The sequence below is a fragment of the Colletes latitarsis genome, chromosome 9, assembly GCF_051014445.1.
Source record: "Colletes latitarsis isolate SP2378_abdomen chromosome 9, iyColLati1, whole genome shotgun sequence".
NCBI classification, from domain to species: Eukaryota; Metazoa; Arthropoda; class Insecta; order Hymenoptera; family Colletidae; genus Colletes; species Colletes latitarsis.
Window position 1 is genome coordinate 27,055,593 of NC_135142.1, and position 25,221 is coordinate 27,080,813.

Genomic DNA, 25,221 nt, shown 5'->3' on the forward strand with positions numbered 1-25,221 from the left:
CACGGAGGCTAGCTCATCTCTCGCGATCGTTCGAAACCCCTCCCATCTGCTTTCACGAGACGCTTTCTCGCGGATCGAAGTTCGAACCTTCTCCAGGAAGTGGTCGTGCGGATTTGCAGCTCGTCCGGGTAGCTAGATCCTCGAGGAAAAAGAATTCCACGCGGAGAGCGAGTCACTCGACGCGTGTCTAGTTGCGTAAGCGGCTATCGGTTTCACCTGCACTGCAAGGTAGCGAGAAGCTGCACGCAAGTGCAACCATAATTGTCTACAATTCGCGACCAGAAGTCTCTGAACGTTTAAATAATAAGTAATAACGCGGATTGTTCATCGCTATTGGCATCTGTTAATTTCTGTGCACGATCTAGAATCTGAAGAAGTAGAGCGACTTTTCACGTTCCTAATCATTCGCGATTAAAGCAACATCATCTACGCCGAAAGTTAACTACTTGAACTACGTAACCCGTTGGCTTTGAAACGCGATCCCTTTCGAACGTTCTCAGACGAAGACAGTCTTGTATTCCTAAAAAATAAAGGTAACGAGAAGAGATCGTCCCAATTGCGTGGCTCACCTTGCGGATTCTGATCAGGAAACGCAATAAATTCCTGCAGTTTCACGATCGGCTTTTCCAGCGAGCGTGTCTCGAGCCTGCTTTTGAGGAGGTTTCAGGTCACCCGCGAGATTCTGTGCCGTCGAATCGAGGACTGATCGGTTTATGCGATCTCGAACAAACCGTCCGCTTACCTATTTTCGACTTATCTCGCGATCGCGCACACTAGATTACGTGTACACGGGGGATTAAATTCATTCGACGAGAAAGTACCGAGCGAAACGACGACCTTTGGCTTGTTTTATGGCAGGAGAAACTACGCCGCGCATCCGTCCTCTGTTTTACTTTGCATCTACGATAACGTTTGATCGAATTCCGTGTAAATCATTGACCGGCTCGAGAGCGAGATTTCACGCGAAAGCAACGAGGTATTTTTTCTTTTAAATCGAAACCAGTCCGCCGGATAGTCTTGCCAATTAATCCGCTATTCAGCAAATCCAGGACGAATCGTACCGCGCTTGTCCTTTTGTTTCCTCTCCTTCGCCTATTCATATTGTAATCCCCCCATTAAACGTTCGAACCTACGAAAACGGACAAGCATACGCAAATGTTGCGCGTCTTGCCTTATACGTACGACTGTAAAAAGTGTTCGTGAAGCAATTAAATTCTGAAAGAAACTTTCTATAGTTTCGTTTCTTGATCAATTATCATAATACAATTTGTACGCGTTTCTAGAAATCTCTGGAATAAATCTAATACGAGAAAGACTTGAACGTTTGCGTCGTTTACGAGGATAGAAGAGATCAAACGTAAAGTATTCGTATCGTTGTCACCATTTAGCAACAACGAAGTCGTAAGTAAATTCCTTTGTATCGGTGTTTTACAGGATTAATTGTCGTGCCTCGAATTACATCGAGCGTGGCCATAACTCGTGCCATTGAAACGACGAATTTATACGTCTCCGAGTGTTGGAGGGTACGGCCAGAACGTAGAAAGGTGCGGTATTTGTGCTAGTAGGTCGTTTATGGACCAAGCCCGTAGAAGTTCCTCGGCTTCTAGCGGCGGGATCTCGCAATGACGCATTCACGTCGGCGAGGCCGAGGGAACAATCTTCGATTTCCGCGCGATCGAGCCTCACCGCGATGAGAAACAACGCACAGGAACGCTTGGAGATCCTAGATCGACGTTCGATCGGCCAATGAAATCAATAGGCACGATCGAACCAGTCTAAGAAGTAGTCTGTAAATTCCCAACTTATTTTACCACGAGGAACGCCCTTTATATTTATGCTTATTAAGACGATGGCTGGTGCTTCCAAAACACCATCTACGAGATAGCAACTCCTCGAATTCGCGTAACGTGCTATTAAATTCACCGTCGCGAACGCCTTAATTAGAAATCGCCGCGGTTGCTGGCCCCGGCGTAGGTATCGCTCGATTTCATTATCATAACATCCCGCGGTCGTTCATATTAATCGAGCGCTGTGAAACGAGTGTGCGTGTACGTACACGCGTATCCCACTCGAAGTGAAAACGCTTTCTAGCGGGGAAATTATTCGAATTCCGAGAGATCGAACACGCTCGACTCGACTATTAATCACTTCCGTTTCTTCTCGCGAGTAGATGTATATTGTTCCTCGATCGAATCGATGTTTTTCTTTGAAAGATAACAAAGCAAATCGGGTCCCGAATACGTGTAGGTACTCGTATGTACGTAGGGGCCGGCATCGTTCAGCGAAGAGAAGGCAAGAGTTTCTTCTTGGGAACGAAAGTCGCTGACGCCCATTCCATTCCCATAGACCGCATTAAGATCGTGGAAAAGCCCGAGAGACTGGAGCCACGTGCGTGTAAAAGGGTGTATCCGTGACCATACGAGATTATTTATCCCGTATCATCGTTACTTCGTACCAGTATTAACCGAGACTATGTACCAATAGAAATAACTACCATAAAATCTTAGGGAAAAGAATCTAACGAATGAAATTACTATTGCATACGCCAATTTCCCCTACGGCTGTATATCCTTTATTATGCAACTACGAAAGTAAAAGATTCATTCGGAGCTCGTTCGAAAATTATTCACTTTGTTAATAAAGTAAAGAAAATTCTTCTTCAGCTTCGAGTTTTGCTTCCCTCGCGGATCGCGAATATCTTAGCGATCGATGCGATTAATTCTCCAGCCAGTTGCAAAAGACTTGCCCATTCCTTTTGCTACGCATCGAAATACCATTCTACATTCCGCCGCTGCTCTGCATACTGGTATAATTCTTTCTTTCTTAGGTTTCCCGGCGTACTTTTATTTTCTCAAGCGTGACGCGCTACGTTCGTACGATATCATTGTTCGTAGCGTTCGGTAAATTGATAGCCCATTAATTAAAGGATTCCACTCCCATGATATAAAATTTTTTTCGACGACTTAAAACATTGCTTTAAAATACTTTAAAGCAGATTTGTTTCTTTGTAAGCATGGTTCCACGAAGGTATCGTTAACGCAAAATGAAAGATCATTCGATCGTAAGCTGTAATCGAGAATTTTGCTTCGGATTCCGTCGCGGAGAAAGCTGGCCGCGGAAACCAGAACACGATACGCGTACAGTACGTTATCACACATGATCCAGAAACTTAAATAACAAACTTTAGCAAAAGCTAAGAGACTATCGAAGACTTTTCAGGGTTCGCAGAGGTTATTTCCGGGTCCTACAAATATGTCGTCGAATATGAAGTTTGTTTAAACGGGAGCGCGATAACGAGATTGCTGGTGACGATCGCGAAAGTAAGACCGAATGAAAGAGAACACACGCACGGACACATAATAAATAGGAATTGCAAATTGCACCGAGGCAGCACAAAGGAGTCGATTAGCATGCGAGTGGGCACGCAGCCCGCGCGTATTTGCATCGGGCAATTACAAGGAAGAGTGTGGTCGTCGATGAAGTCAGTGTGCCGTTCCGTTATGGGCCCCAGGCTATCGGGATTTCGGTGGGACAGTCGGCCCACATCGGGCCTCGTGAGACCGCCTGGTCTCGTGGGCCCAAATCGAGAGAAAATCGAGGACTCGCGACGAACGCTCCTCAAACGCCTCGATGACCATATTGGTATGTTCGCTCGGTTATTAACGATTCTAAAAAGCAAATTATGGATCCACGGATAGTATCCCTTCTACGCCTCGTCTATTTAATAATTTGCGCGGAGAAAAACAGGTAAAAGGCAATCGTTGGTTTTGAAGACGAGGGATCGAAGAAATCGGTAAAATAAAAACGTACGAGTAAATAAAGAACGTATCGGAACTTTCCATCGTCGAAAGACTCCGTTCGTTGACGTGTTACGAGCGGTTTCCACGGGAAAGGCGAGGCTTACTCTTCCGCGACGATCTATCCTCTTCGGTTTCCGATCAACGTCGGGCGAAAGAATCGCGATGATGTTCAGTCGGTCAAAACGCGCGCGCTGGATCGGTGACTCGCGGCGCGTGTTTTTCGATCCAGTCAAGGCCAAGTCGCCTTTCGCCGCATCGGAAACTCGAAAGGAAGGCGGGTACGGTCCGTCGACCGATCCGATCCTACCGCAGGTGGATCGAAGCCACGCTCGATGGGCCTGCGAATTGGGTCAGCGAATCGCTCGGCTTGGGCCCGCGATCGAACAACATAGATCCTCGCGATTCTCAGCCGCCATGCGTGCTCCTTCGCCTACGACGCGACGACGGTCCTCGTTAGCGCGCTAATTAAACAAATCTAGTCAACATATTGCGTAAATTTTTGTCAGATACGATTTCGATACGTTAAGATGCTCAAGATATTAGTAGGGTGGTCCACCTAACAATTTTTTTTACGATAGAATAAGATATACAAGTGTATATACAGGGTGTTCGGCCACCCCTGGGAAAAATTTTAATGGGGGATTCTAGAGGCCAAAATAAGACGAAAATCAAGAATACTAATTTGTTTATGGAGGCTCCGTTAAAAAGTTATTAGCGTTTAAAGTTCCGACCGTACTGAATTTTTTTCTCGAAACTGAGTAGGATTTCGGGGGTATGTCTGTTGACCAAAAATAATTGTAATTGACCCCCGCAACCGAAAATAATTTTTTTAGAATAATTTGAAATTTTTGAATTTAACTGTTAATAACTTTTTAACGAAGCCTCCATCAACAAATTGGTATTCTTGATTTTCGTTTTATTTTGACCTCTAGAATCCCCCATTAAAATTTTTCCCAGGGGTGGCCGAACACCCTGTATACTTTGGGCTGCGAGCCAGACGCGAACTTGCAGACATTTGTTTCACCAGATACTTATCGTGGATTCTATGAAACGTCGATTCATTTTGGAAGTTAGTCAATACTAAATATAAGCTGAAAGGGTTCCTTGATGCTATGATAATGGACGACTGAACCGTGTATTCCGATTGTAACGTTGCTAGCCTGTTCGTTACACGCTTCAAATCTGTTTTTGCGCATATTAATCAACGTACAATCTTCAAACCTAATCATTAACCCCGCTCGACGTCTGTTCCTGATTTGACAATCAGGGACGTCAGTTCCGACGTTGATGGAATACCTCTAATGTTTTTTGACATGTAAAGTTATTCTTTATGAAATATAATCGTTATAATGATGCTATTTAAAGGCGACGATGTCGCTGGGAACAAGAATTATAGACGAATTATGCCTGGAATTCATGAGCACATAATGGCTAAAAACTTTGGTATGTACCTCGTTAATATTATTTGTGACGCAAGACGTAGCTTCGCTAGTGGAAGATTCACAATTATACTACAATCATGTTCTTTCTGCCCTAGGATAAAGATTTCAGTCGAATGTTATTTACAGAAACTTTTGCGAAGCATTTGTAAAGACTATTATTCTGCTCTATTCAGACCATACTGTTACATACCAGAGTAAATTTACCATAAGTTTCTACGTTTCGTTCCAACATGGTTTTCCTGCGAGTAACTTGTATCGCTTTCGCGATAATATCTTAACTCGTCTTGGAAATGCGTAGAGATATCAACTATCCGATCTTTCTTTTTAACATCATGAATAGTTTTATTAAACGTCCACGATTACTCGAGAGAATCAATATTTATGTTGGATCTCTCGAGATACACATACACTATTATTTATATCGACCTTCTATCTAAACTAGATACCATTCCTCGAATATGTAATTTATAATAATATATTAACTGTTTCTCGTGAAACGTCCACCTGCAAGCTGCATTTTGTAAATTTATCTAACGAGTCAATTTCTTTTTCTTTTAGTAATCTAGATACCATTCCTCGAGCATATAATTTATACAATATTAACTGTTTCTTGCGAAACATCGGTCTGCAAACGTTTTGTAAATTTTCCTTTTACTAATGCTTTAATATTATTACTATTTCTATAGTTGTTTGATGTCTTATATTTGTTTAGTCTTATTATACTTGTACTAATATTTTTAAAATTAATTTGAATTTAAATTTCGCGGAATTCGATCGTGCAAGAGCGAAAATCGTCGCGATCTGTGGTTTTCTCGAACGCTCTTACGCGTCGCTGGTTCGTTTCACGGCGAAAAGTGTCGGAAACGGGTCGCGGGTGGGCCGAGATCGAGGGGATTGCAGAATCGAATGAGCGGAAGCTCGCGATTCAGCGAGATCGGCGAACCGCGGAACGAAGAAATCGAATGGAGAACGGAAATGGCGAACGCGTAATGCGCCTTAAAGTGTTGGTGCACGCGCTCGACTATTTCGCGTGACACAATCGCCGATTCAATTCTTTCAACGATATTTATCGATCATCGATCGTTGCCGTAACGTTCGCACGATGTACTTTTTCAAAAGTGCACTTCGATGTTTTTTAAATAAGCTTACAAGTCACTTGTACGCCAATTAAGAAATTTTTAGTCGATTCCATGATGCGCGGTCGTTGAGCAAGCGATAAGAAAATTGTAGTAATTTCACGGAAAAACGTTTTTCAAACTAATCGTAAACATCGTACTCTCATTAAACGCAAAGGAAACTTTTTTCTTGATTTTTTTATCGCGGCGTTATTTCGTTTTACGGTTGGATCGACGCGCGATAATCTTATCTAAGAAACGTTTATATTTACAGAGAATTCGTTGACCAAAGTCCTACCGAACGATTTCAACCAGAAACATAAACAACTTTCTTCTAGTTATCATTTAACGCCGTTTCTTCTAACTAATCGTTTAATATTAGAATTAATTCCCATGAGATAAGGTACCAAGTAAAGTAAACTTATTATTGCAAAGACATCCGCTTTCGCGAAGAAACGAGGAGCGTGTTCGTCGCGGAGCGTAGAGTCGTGAATTTGATCGTCGACACAGTATTTGCGTGATTCTAATCGTTGCTCGAGGCCTAACGATAATGGGCTGTTCCGTCTAATGCTCGCGCTTATCGATTCACGGATATCGTTAGGACGTCGACGTAATTAATCCGGCGCATCGAAATAATTGGAAGCGATTTCGAGGTCCCAGATAGATGCAGAAGCTGATCTCGATACGCGAAACTTTCGAGATAAACTGGTTCCCTGTACGCAGATCGGAATTTGTCCCCGATACATCTCATTAGCTTCGTGCATCCTATCCGAGACATCGATAACGAGCAGCTTCTTGCATTCCACGTCGCGGAGTACGCTGTTCCGCCCGATTGTTGCCATTTCCTCGGACGATACAAATTATTTGGGATCGCGATCGGTCGCGCACCGTCGCGTCGCTTCGATGTCCAGGATCCTCCACTGTACAACAAACACATCGCTTTTACGATGCATCTAGACTGCCATAGGTTACTATTTGTGAGACTATAGAAAACTGAATCTACTATTTTCTAAAATAGCATCTGCTCCGAGCGGAAATCGTCGGTATTGTTTACCATAGTTGCTTTGTGATTCGACAAGACATTCGAAGAAATTCGTCGGAAGAAAGTAGGCGAAAGAAATCCCGTATTATCACGCACGTGTTCCTCGAGAAGTGTTTGAGCAGCTGTTGACTCCGGCCACGCTAATTGTCATAAGCGAAGAAAGTCTTGGATATATTAACAGGGATGGTTGAAATCGAACCGTCGAAAAGGAATGCAACCCATGAATAATTTAACATCGTCCGCGGCGAGTTTCTATTTGAAAATTCATCGGTTGATTCTAACGGCTGACGCTGCTTATAAATCAGACTTTGCGTTATCTTTGTTTACTATAATGCGATGCATCGCGTAAATAAGACCGTGGAATTTCGCCTGTTGATCGCGGGAGAAGAGCGACGAAGGGTACAGCGTGCTTCGAGTTTCGAGGCGTGGGCGATAGTAGAAAAGGTACGAAACAGGAAACGATGTAGGAGAATCGCGGACGCGACGATTTGTCAAATTGCTTCGGTGTAACGACTTAATTTTGTTTCATGCTTCGCGGGTTTCTTCGCGTATCGCTAAATAGCAACTTAGCGCTAGGTTGTCAGCTGACAGGTATGACTAATGGCTAATTTTCGCGAAGCTACACCACCGCTCATAAGTACAATCGATCTAATACGTGCTTGGAATGTGCTTGGAACGTACAACAGTTCGAGGTAGTTATCGAATTTTTTCCAACCTCCGGAGCAAAAGTCGATGGAAGAATGAAATTAATCGTCCGACACGACCTGTAGCCGAGAATTCGCTGGAAGGAGCCGACGCAAGAAGTTTCACCGATGCACTGGCGAACGAAAGGGGATCTTTCGAGGGCACGGGGGCTCCTACCTTCCTTTCCTTCCTCGCACGTAACAGTCTCATTGTTTCATTGTGCGTCGTACACGGGGCTTCCTATTTCGAGGCGGATGCGCGCTCGCCGCCCCGTAACAGTCATTTCTCAGCCGGGTCCCTTCGAGCCGAACGAGTAACGGTCCGTGAGTCGATTTTTCATTCGAAGATCAGAAACCGAAAACAAGAAAATACCAAACTCCGAACTCTGGGATAGACGCGTGGTCCGGAGAAAAAAAGACGTCATCACCACGAGAGACGATTCTTAAAATGATACGCTTCGCGATAGAAGAGATCACGAAGGTTTCGAAAAAGTCTCATTATCGATTCTAGATATCGTGGATAATAGACCGCGATTTTATCCGCCGGAACTCATAATTAACTTCCATTCCCGGCGTCGAATTTCTCGCGAAGCGTTACATCGACAGGTTCAAAGAAGAGATCAGTTCGTTACGTTATCATCGTCGACACTGCAATTATCGATAGTTTCCGGGGTCGTTGGCGCGTGGAAGATCCTTGGAAATAGACGTTCGTCCGATCGGGGAACCGTTAGAGAGGCTGAAAACGACTGAATCTCGCCGCGACCGCTTCGAGACCATTAGATTTATGTTTCGATACATCTCGCGTCTCTGGTCCATGACCCACTTGAGCGTTCGCCGTAATTAGCCTTTTTCGAAAGCAACGGTGAACGGGTTGCGGTGTGCCGGAACGATTGCGGCGAAAATCAACGCTCCTCGAGATTAATAATATCCGCGAAACGAGCGCTTCTTACTGTTTTTTGTTTTTCTTGAAAAAGATTCGTCGTTTCATTTTTGTTAAATTGACAAACGAGCGTTTCCATGGTTCCATGGCTGATCGACACTCGAGCCGATTTTGTACGGTTTCTGGACAACCGACCGGTCGATCATCGTTCGTTGTTCGTTCGATACTCTACATCCCTTCGTATCCGCGAGCCACAGGCGAATCCTTGCGGGTAAGTAGAAAGTGAGTCCAGAATATTTGGGTCACGCGAGGCCGGACTGCGATTAATCGCTGCTCGATGGGACGAGGATGTTTGCGAACGGCTCGCTGTTAGCTTATTAACGAATCGCAAACGATATTGGCAAACGCCTGCCGGTAGCTTCGTTTTATGTTCGAGTTACCGTCGCTCAAATAAATTATCCACGAACGGTAGTCTGCGTTTAGCTTATTACCGCGTGAAATCAACGATTCTCATGGGCCGTTTAAGCTCCCCTGTTATTTTCCGGGGCCAGAACTGTTGGCTGTTAATTGGTCGTTATTCGATCTAGGTTACAGTGTCTGTCGCTTCTGATAGGAACATACGGGCGAGGTTTGCACGTTCGATGAAAGTGTGCGGATCTCACTTGGCGCACAGGAGAGGAAAACACTTTCACATTTCTGTCGTCGGACGATCGCGGTGCTTTTCCCTTTTAAATTAGGCTTTATTGTTTTCTTAACGCAATGTAGCGGTGCCATTTTCGTCCGAATTACGTTTCAACCGTTCTTCAGGTATCGTAAAATGCCCATTTTCAGTTTGCGTTTCAGAAAAATCGGAGCCAGTATTTCAGTTCGACTTTCTTTTTTTGTAATTAGCGTTGACAGGAACTGGAACTGATTGCACGGACGAATAATACGTATTTGCTGTTGAGCAGTGATTATTAACTCGTCACCGCGTCCCGTTTCGCTTCGATAACGTTCGTTAAAACTGAAATAGAAATGAATGGAAGTAGCTCTGGACAGGGCCCGAGTCTAGGTTCTCGGTGACCCAATAAATGGGCGGACTGCATCGAGGTCGAGCTCCATTCTAGGGGCCCGCAGTGACGCAAATCGTCGTTGGGTGGAAAGATGCAAGAAGTGGTTCTTGCACGGCTGAAGGAACCACGTATCCGTCTGTCTATCTGTTTGCTCGACTCTCCGACACACTGTCGGTCACGTGCGTCCGACAGGTCACGTGGCAGTGGTCATGCTTGGTACATAAGTACTTATCGCCGTAGGTTCTCAACGTTTATTACTCTTATCGCTAAAAAAGACGGCGAAATTGGACACGATCCGATCAGATCGAACTAAACCGTGCACGGAAAATACGCGGAAAATTTGTTTAAACAGTTACGTAAACAGTTACCCCTATATCAGCGCGAATCCAAATACCCACAGCCCTGTTTTCGACACAATACCCGCGCGTAGTATAACGTTATAGTTTAACGTCCCAGCCGGAAGTAACTCGATTTACAAACGTGGTCCCACGTCAACGCGTTCCCCAAGGATAATTAATTGCTTCGCACGTTTGTCCCAACTGCACGGCTTGTTCTCCTTATTGACTTTGAGGAACCGTACGAGTATCGGCGTGCTGCAGGAAGAAAGGAAAAGAGATAGTTCCGGATTAAGGGGAATGTGACATTGCTAGCGAGTAGAATGTGGACGGCGTAGAGCAATTTTCGCCTTACGAAGGCGGACTATGACGTCTGACCCAATACGACTCTCACGGAAGGTCTTTTTCTCCGGAAAGTAGGTTCTATAATGTTCGGAACGTTGACGTTGGCTTTCTAGCAGATCTTGGACATTATTCGCTTACTTTGCACGATAGATTCCAATGGCAAGTCTTACGATCGATGATATTATTTGTAATCTCATGGCAAGATCCATTATTTTAGTCTATAGATTCATTTCTTCGAGTATTTGCATCAACTTTTTACTCAGCCTGTACATTCGTGAATTAATTACCGTTCAAGGTAAATAATGAGTGGATACGTAGACCCGGTTAACCGGTTAACTTTTCAGAGATTGTTCTCGTTGCGTTTTCGATTGGTGATATTATGCAACATAAAGGTCGAAGGCAAGACTAACTCGCTAATAACCAGCAGACGTCCAATCGAACGGTAGAGGCAAGAATGTTTCCTGTAGCGGGCTTTCTCTAATTTGCAACAACACCAGGAAGACGATGTTCGTTTTCCACGGAAGTAGCATAAACCGTGGCTGTGCGGGCGCCTGTTTGAATGGCAGGACGCGTAACCGAGCCGCCGATCGTAAGATATTTTCGTTTCCACGGGCGATCCTCGATTCTCGCGTCAAGTACATTGTACCAAAGGTTGATCTTGAGTTTCATTGTTGGCTGATAATGAGTCACGGGTTCAACTGAGAGGCACTGTCGTCGTCGTTAAGGTCGAAACGTGACGGCGAGACTGTCCAGGGTCGTTCTCCCCTCTAACCTCGTATCCGTTTCCAATCGATTCGATCGACGTTTGGAATTATCGTACGAGCTCGGTGTTATTAAATTTCGCATGTAACCATGACGGAAATGTCACTTGAAAAACAAGAAGCTTGCATTTTCAGCGTAGCGAGAAACGCGCGTGGGAATTTGCCACCTCTTTAAAGTGATTCCTTTCCTTGGGACTCAAAGGTCAAGCGGACAATTTCAGTTTCGTTCTCACAGAAAAATTATTAAAATAATCTCTTTTATCGTCATAAGTTTATTTTTAACGCGCGGCGTTGCCTTTAACGCGTCGCGTCTTGCAAATAACCACTCGCGTGCACGCGTTGTACAGAGGGCGTTTTTGATTATTTAGCCGGGTTTATCAGTATTGTAAATCGAGTAATGCCCTAGTAAAGATATTGCATAATATGTGTTTTGAATTCGTCTCGACGTTTTTTACAATACGATGAGAAAAAAATGTGCGTTCCCATTCACAAAACCCAAGGTGATCGAGTTTTATTTGAAAACTGGGTGATTAAACGTATCTCGAGAGCGAATTAATTCGAATCGGAATAGAAATTGCGAGCATAGCGAACGATTGCGCTCCATTGAATTTCGCAAGCATCGACTATCCTGAACAACTCCATTCAATTTCTTTCCATCTAGATTCGGTAAGTTTACTGTGGGAAATTCGAAGCTGTGCTCGAGGTGACGGTTCACGTTGAAACTAAAAGTATAGAAAATTTAAAAAAAAAACCAATAACATTTTCAAGATATTCTAGACTTGGAAACAATTATTTCCAAGCGATAATACGTTGCGTGGAATATAATAAGTGTGAACAGAAGCAAAGTAATTCCACGTTCAAAGCCTAATAGGAAAAAAGTAGAACAGTTTATCCTACATTTTATACATTTTACTTGTTTCCTAGGAAACGCCTCGAGTTATAATTCTAGTAGGATTTCTAGACGACATCAATATTTTACTAACTTTAAAATTAATTACTTTGCTACGTTACTTTAGTTGTTAGAAACTTTTTAAATTCAACCCAAGAAACGATTATACCAATTTCTCCTCGCAAATCATCGTCGAGCTTTGAATTCACTTACGCCTCCTAATTAGCACATAGTTTCAGCGATCAACATAATTTTCTATGTTTTCCTCCAATGGTATTTTAAGTTATCATGTTCACTGTCGATGCCCGCGACTCGCGTATAAATTTAGATAAATTTTCACGCACCAACCTGATAGGTTAGAAAGAATGATGTATGAGTGAAAGGTAAATCAAGGATGCTCGCGGTTCGAGTTTGAAAATCGAAGAGTCGATGTGCAATTTAAATAAATTGCGTTCGTACTAATGTTTGAGAACTTGTACCGGAAATTCTGTAATTTTATTATTGTTAACCTAATGTCTTTGCAAAGCCGCCAGTAATTAATTGTCCGGAAATCTATTCAAATCAAATATCGCGTGATCAGTGTTAGTCACGATAATTTCAAGTCCGATGAATATGCATCTATTATTGTGTTGAAACGACTTTTTTTATGCGATGCAGGAAATGAGTCAGTTTTTTAACGAATCGACGTCGATCAACGCGCAATAAACGATTTGGAAAGAGCAACGTATGATAGCGAATCTCTCGTCAGATGGACGTCTATCTTTCTAACATTTCTAACTACGACAATAAACGACCACTTTTGAATTTTGCTGTGAAAGTTTTTTGAGGTTGCATATTGAATGATTTTTCTTCTACGTAAGTACACAATTAAGAGAAACCATCGTAGATAAGAAATAATATAAATTATGCTGAGAGTTTGCAAGAGAACAGAAAAACTTGAAAGATTTGCAAGTATTTTTGACATTGATAGTGCGCCAGATAATGTTTATGTCGTTAAGATATAACGAGGAAAACAATAATTATTATTATCAACAATAATTTAATTATTGGTATCACTTTTATGTGCTTTATAATAACGTTTCGATGATTTTTTTAGCCGTGTACTGATAACGATACGCGAGGCGTGGGCATGAGTTATCTATCCGTTCCACCAAGTAAAAAACTATGTGAAATAAAAGAAGATGATAGGAAAAGTTTCACAGTACTACAATAACTGTTTATATACATTTCTACGTCGTTGTATAACTCTAAAACAAGGAAGATAATTACCTATACAAGATAAAGACAATTTAATGATTTTTAAGAAAACTAAGGCGATGGCGTAACTTTGAAAACTTCCTAAAAATAGAAAAGTTACTCCTCTATGAAGATGATTCTTACAGTTATGATGAACACGAGTCCACGTCGCATTTTCACGATCGTGGCATTTAACGCGCCGGTAATTGATGTTTCGCAATTAGCATAACGCCGAGAAATCTAGCGGTACACTGCGTTCGAAACAAACGTTGTCGCGCGATGATAATACTGTTACCGGTTTCATCGAACACTTTCTCCGTCGAAACCGCTCCGCACGCTACATGCACAGGATTTCATGTTTCTCGCGATTCGAACGTGCAAAACGCACGCATTCGTCGTTATTATAAACATCGAAGCTGACTTTTATTTTCAAATTTCAAAACATATTTCGAATTACCGTGCGTTATCGAGGTATTATTATTATTTTAGTCTGAATTATCCTACCTTAGTAGTCATTGCTATAACGCCCTTCGTTCTCAACATAAAACACCAATTTTACGTTACATTACATTCTAAATCATCTAGCAAATTTATCGTTGTACCAATGTCTAGAAGGGTAGTTGAAAATCTCGTTTCAAAACGTTGACGTTAACGTTACGTAAGGAAACGAGCCTGACCTTTTCCACATTGAGCGCTGAAAACCTGAAGCTTAACGCTCGAGTTGTCTGCTTCTTACGCTGCAAGTATATCGCTTGCAAACGAAAGGGGCACAGTTTTTATATTCACTTTCGGTAGCCTTTCCACAACACGTCAAATCTTTAAGAGATTTAACATATATGAATAACATTATACGAATGTAATGTTCAATATCTGGAAACTAGGATCGGTCTCGTGGACAATTTAAAGGGTTTAGTGCAGCATTCGCTTAAATATGGCACAACGACAAGACGTTCACCGGCGATCGTGGAAATTCGCGAGCTCATACGACACGCGTTAACGGCTAGGGACCCATTGGCCTCGTGACAACTTCAATGATCGTCGGTGTAAGTACACGTAACGCGATGGTCGATTGCGAAAACTCATCGAGCAAGTGAGAGTAATCATCATCAATTCTCGGCTTACTTGTTAGCGAGAGCGTGCGTTAGGAGGCTTCGAAGATATTTTATATTTACCAGCGACTCGACGGTACTGGAAAGAACATTCGCGCAAGTCGCTATTTCTATTTATCACACTGTGAAACAAAATTACACGAGTGTAAATATACGGATATTTATAATCACCAAAGCCAAAAAAATCCTCCATGAACAAAAATATATGGACACGAAATAGCGAGCTCCTTATTTTGCTGATCTAATTATTTACAGAACGGGCGTAACGGAGATAATATGTTATTGAACGATAATAATTAGGAGATACAGAAATGTTAACACCGATTAAAAAAATTTTTTTAAATTAAGTGGCAGTTGGTCACGAGGCCTCGAGCTGATATGGACGACTCTATAGGTCTCGATAGCTGCGAACCCGAAGCGTATAAGTTGACTTTAATGACCCAAGAATATCAACGAGCCGGTGTTACATGAGTCAACTTCGGAGAAGGTCAGAATTGTATTTCACCCACCGAGATCGAATTTTGCATTTCTTCAAAATCTTTGAAAAATGACTTACAATTAGTTCGCAAAATACAGTTTTTATCGAAAAATATAGTTTTTTAAATATAGTTTTTTATCGAAAAATAATTATCTTTGTTTGTCCCCTCAGGTATGACGCAACTTTCAATCTCAAGCGATAAAGCTTGTCACTTAAACTTCAGTGATTTTTTTGGAGAGTTACGCAATAACGAAGAAATTTAAAAAATAAGTAGATACGACAATATTGTAAAAAATATACCAGATTCAAAGTTAATGTTCCAAAGATAAGATCATTGATTCTAAGCGTATTTAAAAATATTTCGAACGCATATCTGTAAAATTTGAACTCCAGTATAAAATTCTGACCTTTCTTTGCAAAACAAGTATCACGATGGAAATAATTCAAAGTTGTTTCCTTCCGATAATACGTAATCTCTGGTCATATACGTTAAACACGGTGTCGCGAATTCCGATAGCGATGGTCCATAGTCCTACGACCGATCCACGACACGCTAGCGTGGAAACGATCGATCGAGAAATCAATCGCGTTGCAGAGCCAGGGTAAACGACTCCGCCCACGACGGAAAGTGAGATCTGGTGTTTTGCATCGGACGACAACTGGGTTAACTCGACAGCAAGCTTGTTGAAAATTGCGACACGTTTTTACCTCAGGGTCAGCGTGTCGGCAACTTCGTGCTGGAAACGGGCATCCCCGTATGCGCGGTCACGTTCCAAGTTGTCGCCGAATTTCGTTTTCCTTCTTCGATAAATTCGTGAGAACGCCGAGTCTCCAAGTAATCGGACGTAGACAGTAGTTTTCCATAGAAATATTTCGTGTTCGAGGTTAAGAAATTTATCTGGACTGGCTGATTGCATGGGAAAAAATTAATCGCGCCTACTGGGACGAGACTTTCCGATTTTCTTTCGCCTGCTGCGATAAAAGATAATAGACTCGATGAAACTTTACTATCGAGACGAATATGCGTTAACTTCAAACCATATTAATACTGTTCCATCAAATACTTGACTATGCATTGTTCCTAATTTTGCCTGTCTTGAACGACGTTTCGCTACACGGATGATGTTAGTCGAATTTGTCACCGAACAGCCGTGGAATTACTGTTTCCCGCGTGAAAACGGAATCGACGAATGCCATTGTCGCCGACCATTGAATAACAGAATGGCCCCCTTGGCAGCGGCGGTAAAACGGCACCCGTTGGCCTCAGGCCAGACTGTCGGAGAAAGAAGGGCGTCACGAAGCCGACCAGCTGACCCAATGCACCTGGAAGAGGATGACCTCGAACCACGAGAGTACGTCGGTCCCGATTGGCGGAATACCAAGAAACGACCACCGTTGGATAACCGGATGTCTGGTTCGGTGGCTGTCAATTTTTGACACACGGATCTTTTTCGATGTTACGAGTATTCCTCCGAGCTTGCAAAAGATAGTTTACACGGTCTATGGACACTATAGTGTTGTAATAAAAGAACCCGAGTGTAAATGCAAACCGCCGCCGGTCGTTTGGAATAGAACTTTCAGTGAAATAACAGCAAGCGTCGGTTAGGTGGAACCAACTACCCGTGTCAAGTGCTGAAACAGTATTAATTGAAGAACAACAGAGGTGAATGAAACCTGCAACGCCTTCTCATGATGTAATATCTATCGAGCTTCTGTTTGAACTCAACCTTATGTTATTTCAACCATAACGTACACACGTTCCTCCCACGTTTACGAAGCATTTTAATGGCCAGATAAAATTTAGAAAAATTAATTCTCAAGTTGAAATATAGAGGGAGATAAATGTTAGCGGTGGATGTATTGAATAGTGTATTTTGGAGTATCCGCCCTTTTCCCGTCCGAGACGCCTCAATTAAAAGCTAACGGACGGCGGAACAGGTGAGACAGGTGGTAGGGCAAGCTGGGTCACGACGGCCATTCAAGTCGGAATGAAATTCCGTGAAGTCGGTGAACTCGGTAAATCGAGCATGACGGATGAATGAAACACCGCGGCGAACGATTCCCTGGACCAACGGGGTTAAAAGAAGAAAATCGGGATCGCGAATTTTTACGGTTTCGTTCTATAAGCGCTGCAGACGACCAGCAAGCGTCTTTCAAATTTCAGACTTTTGTAAAAAAAAACCTTTCGCGGTTGGCGCCTCGGATAATGGTTTATCGCGTTTTAGTTGTCTTTTAATCGAAAACCGGGTCGAACGAGTTAATTTGTAGGAGTATCCGGTATCGAGGAAGATCTCGTTACGAGTTGTGCGCGTAAACATCGTGCACGCGGTGTTGTCGTGTGCACGTGGCGCGAGTAGAGTCGGTGGGGGAAATATTCTCGCGAGGAGAAGAAAGGAGTCGGTCAGATAACTGTACGTCGCGGCCTCCCGGACGACATCTTCAGCATCGTCGACACCTGGAACCTCTTCTTCTCTCATTCACGTACGCACACCTTACTCAACGTTTTCCCGATTCTAACGCTTGCCGTCTCTCTCCATCTCGCTCGTCAGTACTCGCGACTTTACCGGTTTACTTACTCCGTCCCATGGAATTCGAGGCCTTACTCTAAAATCCCAAGCCGACCGCGAGCGACGCTTCAATGGTGCTAACATTACGACTACGCGATTATTATGCGTTCACGCTAATATTATTACTATTGTTTGTCCTCCTCCCACTTGTTGCCGTAATTTTCGCGGACGTAATTGTCATTTATTTATTCGAACACGTGCAACAGCTCGTTTCTATGCTTCGTTATCGCGAACAGCTGTCGAGATCGCGTTCCAAAGTTTATCGGCTTTGATGACAACTTGTCGACGATTAAAATTCCCTGTTACACGTGTACAAGTCTCGATGAAAGTTTCTGGCTCGGACCAGGCAACATCCTAAGAATTTGTATCGTTTAAAAATGATTAAAACTCGAAGATAATAATAGTTATACTATACATTATTCACGAATATTCGTGTTGCGTGTCTACCGGGGTATTTTGAAAAACGCTTACTAGATCGAAAGCACTAGTTTCTGTGTAAGGTGTCGAGACTGCAGGGGTCAGGGATTAACTCCAATCGACTAATTAAAATGTGATTCTAAATTCCGTTGACAAAGATACACGCATTATCGTATTTACCATTTTGATGTGTGTGACGCAGGCCTTTTAACGGCAACAATACGTAACACTTTTATTCCTTTCGTAAAGATTTGCAATTTAAAAGAGAAGCCAAAGTCGATCGATGATTCTATGGTAAATCAACCATCTAATATCTCTATAGAGTATTTATAGAAGTTGACAAGATAGTTCTTGATGCGTTTTTAATCGCTGAATATCGATAAAACTACGCGATGATCAAATGCAGCCTCGAGAACACGCGCATCCTTCGAAAACTTCCCTTCACCACCCACTGTTTCTTTCCACGGAGGTGTCGTTACAAGTCCTCGACCGACCTATTCAATATTTAACATGCAACGCCTCAACTATTGTACAACGGATGCTAATAGTTTACAGAGAATCGATTACGTGCAATTTCCATCGAACAGTAGCGCTATACGAAACCGAACTTTACGTTTCTTCTCTGAAGGAAAACTAAATTCACAGACAGTGCAGCATATTTGGAATACCGAAGTATCTAAAAAACTACTAGCAAATTACTGATAAAAATAACACCCATAGTCGTTATTAAGCGGAACAGTAACAGAGATATCGTTTTCTTTTTTCCAGACGATGAATCGTTGACGGATGTTAGAGCACATAGATTGGAAAGGGATCTGCAAGGTAAGCCTCTCGATTTTCTTATGCCTGCTTGTCTTGCATCATACTTGTATTCTCACAGTAGAATTGCACTTGCAACCGAACTTCCATAAAATTAACTACTTCCTAAACTCGAAGTATAAATTTTGCAACACCAGTATTCTATCGTTCGTCGATAATTCGAAGCGAGGCGATCGAGTGCAATTCTCTCTCTTTCGCTTGTTTCTCTCGTCTCTGCTGTCTGACCTGTCTCTTCTCACAGTAAAGCACGGATTATCTCTAAAAGATCTTCACTTGTGCGTGTCGACGCGAGGTGCGGCCTCTAAATGTATATAAAAAAATGTTTTCTCGAAACGTCTCTTTCTCTTTGTGTCTATTTTATTTTTATTTTTGTTCGTTCTTTCTCGTACACGTTGCGTGTCGTTTCCGTGGGTACGCGGGCTCGAATCCTGGCAAGCGACATACCGCAAAACGTAGCCTCGGGGGACTTGATAATCGATCCGAAGAGAGGATAGAAGAAAAAAAAAAGGAAACGAATCGTACAGAGACGACTTTCACTCGTCGAAACGCGAAATTAATTGTAGGTTCGCACGGGCCTAGATCGGATAATCGGACACGGTAGGTTCGAAACGAGTTCTCAGGTCCCTCGAGCCGCGACACACGCGTACGCGTCTAACGCCTGGTACCTTTCTTCTTTTCTCTTGGATTTTCTCGGACGCGCGCACGGTCCGAAATGATTCGGCCGTGAACGTGCGACGATCCCGGAAACCGATACTCGCGACATGGTAACGGGTACGAAACCGTGGCAGGTGCTCTAGGTTACGAACAAGAATTACTCGTCTACTAAGATCGTCTGTCTCTTTTTTTTCTGTTTCTGTTACTGCTCCCGCCTGCTCCTCGCCTTCAACTCTTGTCAACAACTGGATGCCGTCTGCCTCCAACGTCCGCCCGCCACTCCGTCTCTCCGACGACTTACATTATCTAACAACAAATACAAATCAACACGTTCGATCGAACAAAACAAACAAAACAAAATTATTATTTTTAAAACACGAACATCGACCATTGGCAACGCGTGAAAAAAAAACACGACTCGAACGAATTTACCACGACTGGACCGCCCCTTGATTCCGTTCGGCCCCCGTACGCGACTCCTTCCGGTCAACGCGCGACGGTTGTCCCGAATTCGCGATAATTCTCGACGACCCGAAATTTATCAGGTGTGACAACGGTCCTCCTAGTCCCGGCGCGACCCGGTAAATCCGCCCCACCGGTCGGTCTGCTGACGAAAACCGCGAGAACGTTCGTGCAAGATGGTGCTAGCACGGAGTTCGCTACCCAGGTCCTCGGTACCACTCTGGACAATGGCCGTCTCTACGCCAGGATACTGTCCACGTCGAGCAGGGTGTTCTACGAGAAGGAACCGACCCCGGACACGCCGAGTCCCTACCTGGTGTACCCGTCACGAGCGCCCAGCGACGACTGGCAGCTCAGAGTGGCTCTCGATAACGCGCCTATCAAGGCTCTCAAAGAGATAGAATCCCCTAGAACGGAGGAATCTGGAAAAAGTAAGGACGACGACGATAAGGCCTCGACCAAACTGGACGAACTATCCAGGGAAAACGACATATTCAGCAGAAGGGAGATCAACTCCGACTCTCAGAGATTTAAACCCGCGAAGGTCAGACCCGCGGATAATTTACCAACGTTTACAGTGAAGCACGAGTACGTGGCCAGCAGCTTCGACAACATCGAAGACGAACAGCCGAAGAATTTCAGGCCCCGTTTGCCGAAGATCTTCAAACCTCAGCCGAAAGCCCTCGCGCCTAAGAAGCCCGACACGAAGCCATTAGCTACCGTGACCTATCACGGTTTCGCCGATTTCACCACTACCGTCGGGGAAACCGTCATCGTTTTCTCCCCCAGCACGTCGCCCGCCCCCGCAGGTCGTCCCGCCACCACGATCAAAGGAGACGCGACACTCAGGCCCAACGACGGGATCGCCGTGATGGAAATCAGACCCACCAGCATCGTGGCCGCCCAAGAGAAGACCGTACAACATCCTGGACTCGAAATACCGAACAGTCCGGAGGGTGGGTCGGACGATGCTCTGTTGGACGCTATCAACAGTGCCAACATTCAACCTAGCGTCACCGAGGACTACGAAATCGACTCGTCCACCGTGTCCACGGAGCCACTGCTTCTGGTGCCGGACGTGGAAACGGGATCTCTGAAACCCACCGGCCTCCTCAAGGTCCTAGACTCGACCACCTCTCTGGATGGCACTACCACCCACTATAAAAGTCTCATTTACGGTACCTACATAGGCACCAACTATGCTCAAATCATTCACACGTCCTCGAACGTCTACTTCTTCCCCGATGAAGCCACCAGGATCTACGACACCGAAGACACTACCGTGGATTACGGAACCACCGTCGCGGAGGATAACGAAGGCGAACAAGAAACCACGTTCGAGGTTACGACCGGTACCACGCCAAGAGCGATCGCCACGAGCGAGGAAACTCCGGAGACTAACGAACTGACCACTCCGTTGAGGGGCACCACCGACAGCGTGCTGACTACCCTGAAGGATATCTTGGAGAGCGCCAGGAGGGTTCTAGGGACCACTGAATCGGCTGCACCGATTATGAACGACGAGATTCCAAACGATATCTTGCCGGGAGATCCGCAGGGACGTAGCATCAAAGGTGGTAGTCCGAAGAACGATCTTGGACATAATCGCAAGGAACATGGGTTCACCGAGACGGAGGAGAAGCCCACGCTTGCCACCAGGATCCTGCCGTCTACCGTGTACAAGACTTTCACGTACTTCACGACCTTCTTCATTCCCGATGGCGTGGAAACTACCACCTCGATACGCTCCAGGGAAGTAGTTTCATCGGAAGTCACTTACTTGACGGAGCTGATTCTACCGAGCGAAACTACAGCTGTTCTTCCCACGGCACACGCGGAACCGGCGACGATTCGAACCGCTCCAAGCTTGATCAGCGCGGCGGAGGAAGAACAGACCACCAAGCAAGACGAAGAGATAGAACTGATCTTCAAGACTCTGTACACCACTTACACGTACTTGACGACGTTCTTCCAGGAGAACACGTCCAGCGTCTCCAGCCGCGAGGTCGTCGAGACGAACGTCATCACCCAGACCGTCGGCCCCAACGGCGTATCCGCGGTCGTTGCAGGACTCTTCGAGAAAGACGAATCCGTCGCCATATCTCCGACGAGAAGTTCCGAAAGCATTCTACCCTCGGTCGTCCCACGACCGGAACAGGGAACCGAGAAGTATCCTACTACCTTGGAACAAACCACGGAAGATACTCTAACCACATTGCAAGAACAGGACACTACCACCGATCAGAACATCCCCACGGAATCGGAAATAACTGTCAACGACTTCGAGGACACCGATCGTCCTAATATCGAACCGAGTCCGACTCCGGCTCTGCCAACAGAGTCTGTCAAGGAACAAATCAAGACTTATTACACCACGTACACTTATTTTACCACGATCTTCGTCGACGACGAGACGGAAATAGAAACCAGAACAGAGGTGTTCACCAACGTGGTGACGGAAACTATTCAACCAACCGCCGTGGTACCCGCCACCCAAGAGACTCTAGAACCAACGACGCCGAAAGACGAGCAACCTAATCAACCGGCCGTTCCTCCGGAGATTTTGGCCTATCTGGAAGCACTCCAGAGACAGAAATCCCAAGAGGAGGCGCTTCTTCTGGCGAAGAAGGCGCAGCAGCAGGCTACCACTAGCGCGGATGAAAATACGACCGCGTTCGAAGCCAGATCGGAAACGACAGAATCCTCCACCACGGTGGAGGATAGATCGACCAGCGAGAATCTCTTCCGTGGCTTCGAAGTAAACGCCCAAGTGACACCCAATCCACCCGTGGAAGGCGAGGTGCTAGGATCCATGGTCACGGACGTGGTGTCTTCGTCTAGTTCCGGCGGTGGAACGGTCTTGGACGCGATGGATAAACGAAACGCGGTCCCAGAGGATCAAGAATTGTCGGAGTCGAACCACCACGACGTGGAACCAGCGCCTACGCTTCTTCTTCAAACCAGTTACACGACCTTTACGTACTTCACCACGATGTACAAGGGCGACGAGACGAACGTGGTCAGTCGCCTCGAAACCGTGACCAACGTCGCGACGGAAACCATCAGGCCCACGGCCGTAGTACCCGTGGAGACGAGTACTTTGCCCGTCACTTACTTCACGACGTTCACCTATTGGACGACTTTCTACAAAGCCGGCGACACCGTGACGACGAGTCGCGAGGAAACCGTCAGCAACGTCGTGACTCCAGGAATCGCGGCCACGCCGACCGTGGAGCTTGGCGTCATCATGACTTACAGGCCAATGACTTCGTTAGAGGAAAACGGTCTGGCGACCGACAAAGAATCGAAGATCACAGCTGAAAACGAGGTAACGCCCTCGGATATTGCTCCGACGGAAACGTCCAAAATGGAGGAAACTTCTTCGACTTCGACTTTGACTACCACGACCTCCAAAGACGTCGCTACGGTCCCTCCCACGGATACCTCGACCGTTTCGCCAGAACCCACCACCTACTATACCACGTACACGTATTTTACGACTTCCTACATCGGTAACGAGACCATATTGAACAGCAGACTAGAGACAGTGACCAGCGTTTCGGTTCCGGAAGTGGTCGCGACGCAACAAGTAGCGACCGGTAGAGCAATCGACGGTCCGGTGTACCAACAAAGCCTGGCGACCGAGGCGAAACCGGTCACGCCGTCAAAGGTTACCGAACAACCAAAGATAGGACTGATTTCGACGGTTCGATCGAGTCAGGTCAACGACGGGACCACCACTCATTACACGACCGACGTACACGGCACGTACATCGACGGATTGTACGCTCAAGTCGTAGAGAGCTCGACGAGAATAGAGAAGCCGCCAGTACCGTCTTCGTCCGTTCCTACTCCGGTTCTCCCGACGGGAGTGTTGTCCTTGAACAAGGGTAGCGTCGTGGACGCTGACGAAATAACGACGATCTACTTCACCACGAAACAAATTGGTACCCTGTTCGACGGTCTGTACGCCAAAGTCATCGAGAGTACTTCGAGCACGAAGATCGACGCGGAGAGGAAGTCTACCGTTTCGCCTGTTCCGGGTCATCGAACCGGTCTGGTACGATTGATACAGGGTCAGATCGAGAACAATGGAACCACCACGTACTACCAGTCGAAAGTGATCGGTACCAGCATCGAGGGCAGGTACGCCCAAATCATCGAAAGCACCTCGAGTTTCTTATCGGCGACTCCGACGATCAACATCGCTCCGACGTCGACCTTGCCACCTACCAAACCAACGGAAATTCCAGAAATCTCGCCTTCGCCGGCGGTGATCCAATCGTCCCTGTCCGAAGACCCCACGACGGAGTCTCCCGACCAGGAAGAGGACTCCGAAGAGAACGAAGAGGAGGAGGAAGAGGACGAGGAGGGCAAAGATGGCCAGAGTTCCAAGAAGAAGTCGAGGTTGACGTTCTCGACGAAAAAGAGGTCGTTCACTCCGGCTATCAGGCCATTTGCCTCCAGAAACAGACCGACGTTCAATCCTAAACGCAAGGGAGCGCAAGGGGCAACTACGATTACCAGAACGGACATAACGCCCACTATAACAGCGACCTTGGCTGGAAAAGGCAACAGGTTCGCTTCGTCCAGAGGTCGAATTAGCTCACCGATAGGTCCGTACTCGTCGACGCTCTCGCCGTCGGGCTCCAGGAGATTCGCTGGCAGAAGAGTCTCTCCAAATACAGCGAGTTCTTACGCGTCGACCGTGCCAGGAAGCACCAGAGGCAGACAACAGTCCAGGATATCCCCGTCGTCCGTCTTCCAGGGCAACAGGCGAGGGCCGACGTCCATTAGAGGCTCCTCGGCCAGAGCTGCGACTCGAGCTTCCAGTTCAGCGTTCCCCGGAGCGTCCACCAGGTACAGGTCGCCCATCCGACCGTCTTCGACTCTGCTTCGAGGACAGGCAACGGTCAGACACGACGATCAGGAAAACGACGCCAACGAGTACACTACCACCACTCTAATAACGGAGGAGACACCGTACACGGAGGATATCGACGGCGGTGAAACCGTCACGGCGCCTTTGCAAACGACCACGGAGTCCTCCAGGAGATCGACCAATCCTCTGTTGAGGTTCCGCAGACCCATCAATTTGAACAATTCCGGAAGAACGGCCACGACGGCCAGGTCAC

At 45.4% G+C, this 25,221-nt stretch overlaps 1 protein-coding gene across 1 annotated transcript in view; it reads left to right on the top strand.

Annotated features, from left to right (window-relative positions):
- Positions 1 to 25,221, top strand: part of LOC143345651 (uncharacterized) — a 67,724-nt gene that overhangs the window by 24,655 nt on the left and 17,848 nt on the right. Inside the window, exon 2 of the mRNA XM_076773015.1 lies at positions 18,920 to 18,973. Coding sequence (XP_076629130.1) covers positions 18,920 to 18,973 — 54 coding nt within the window. The remainder of the gene's footprint in view (positions 1 to 18,919; positions 18,974 to 25,221) is intronic.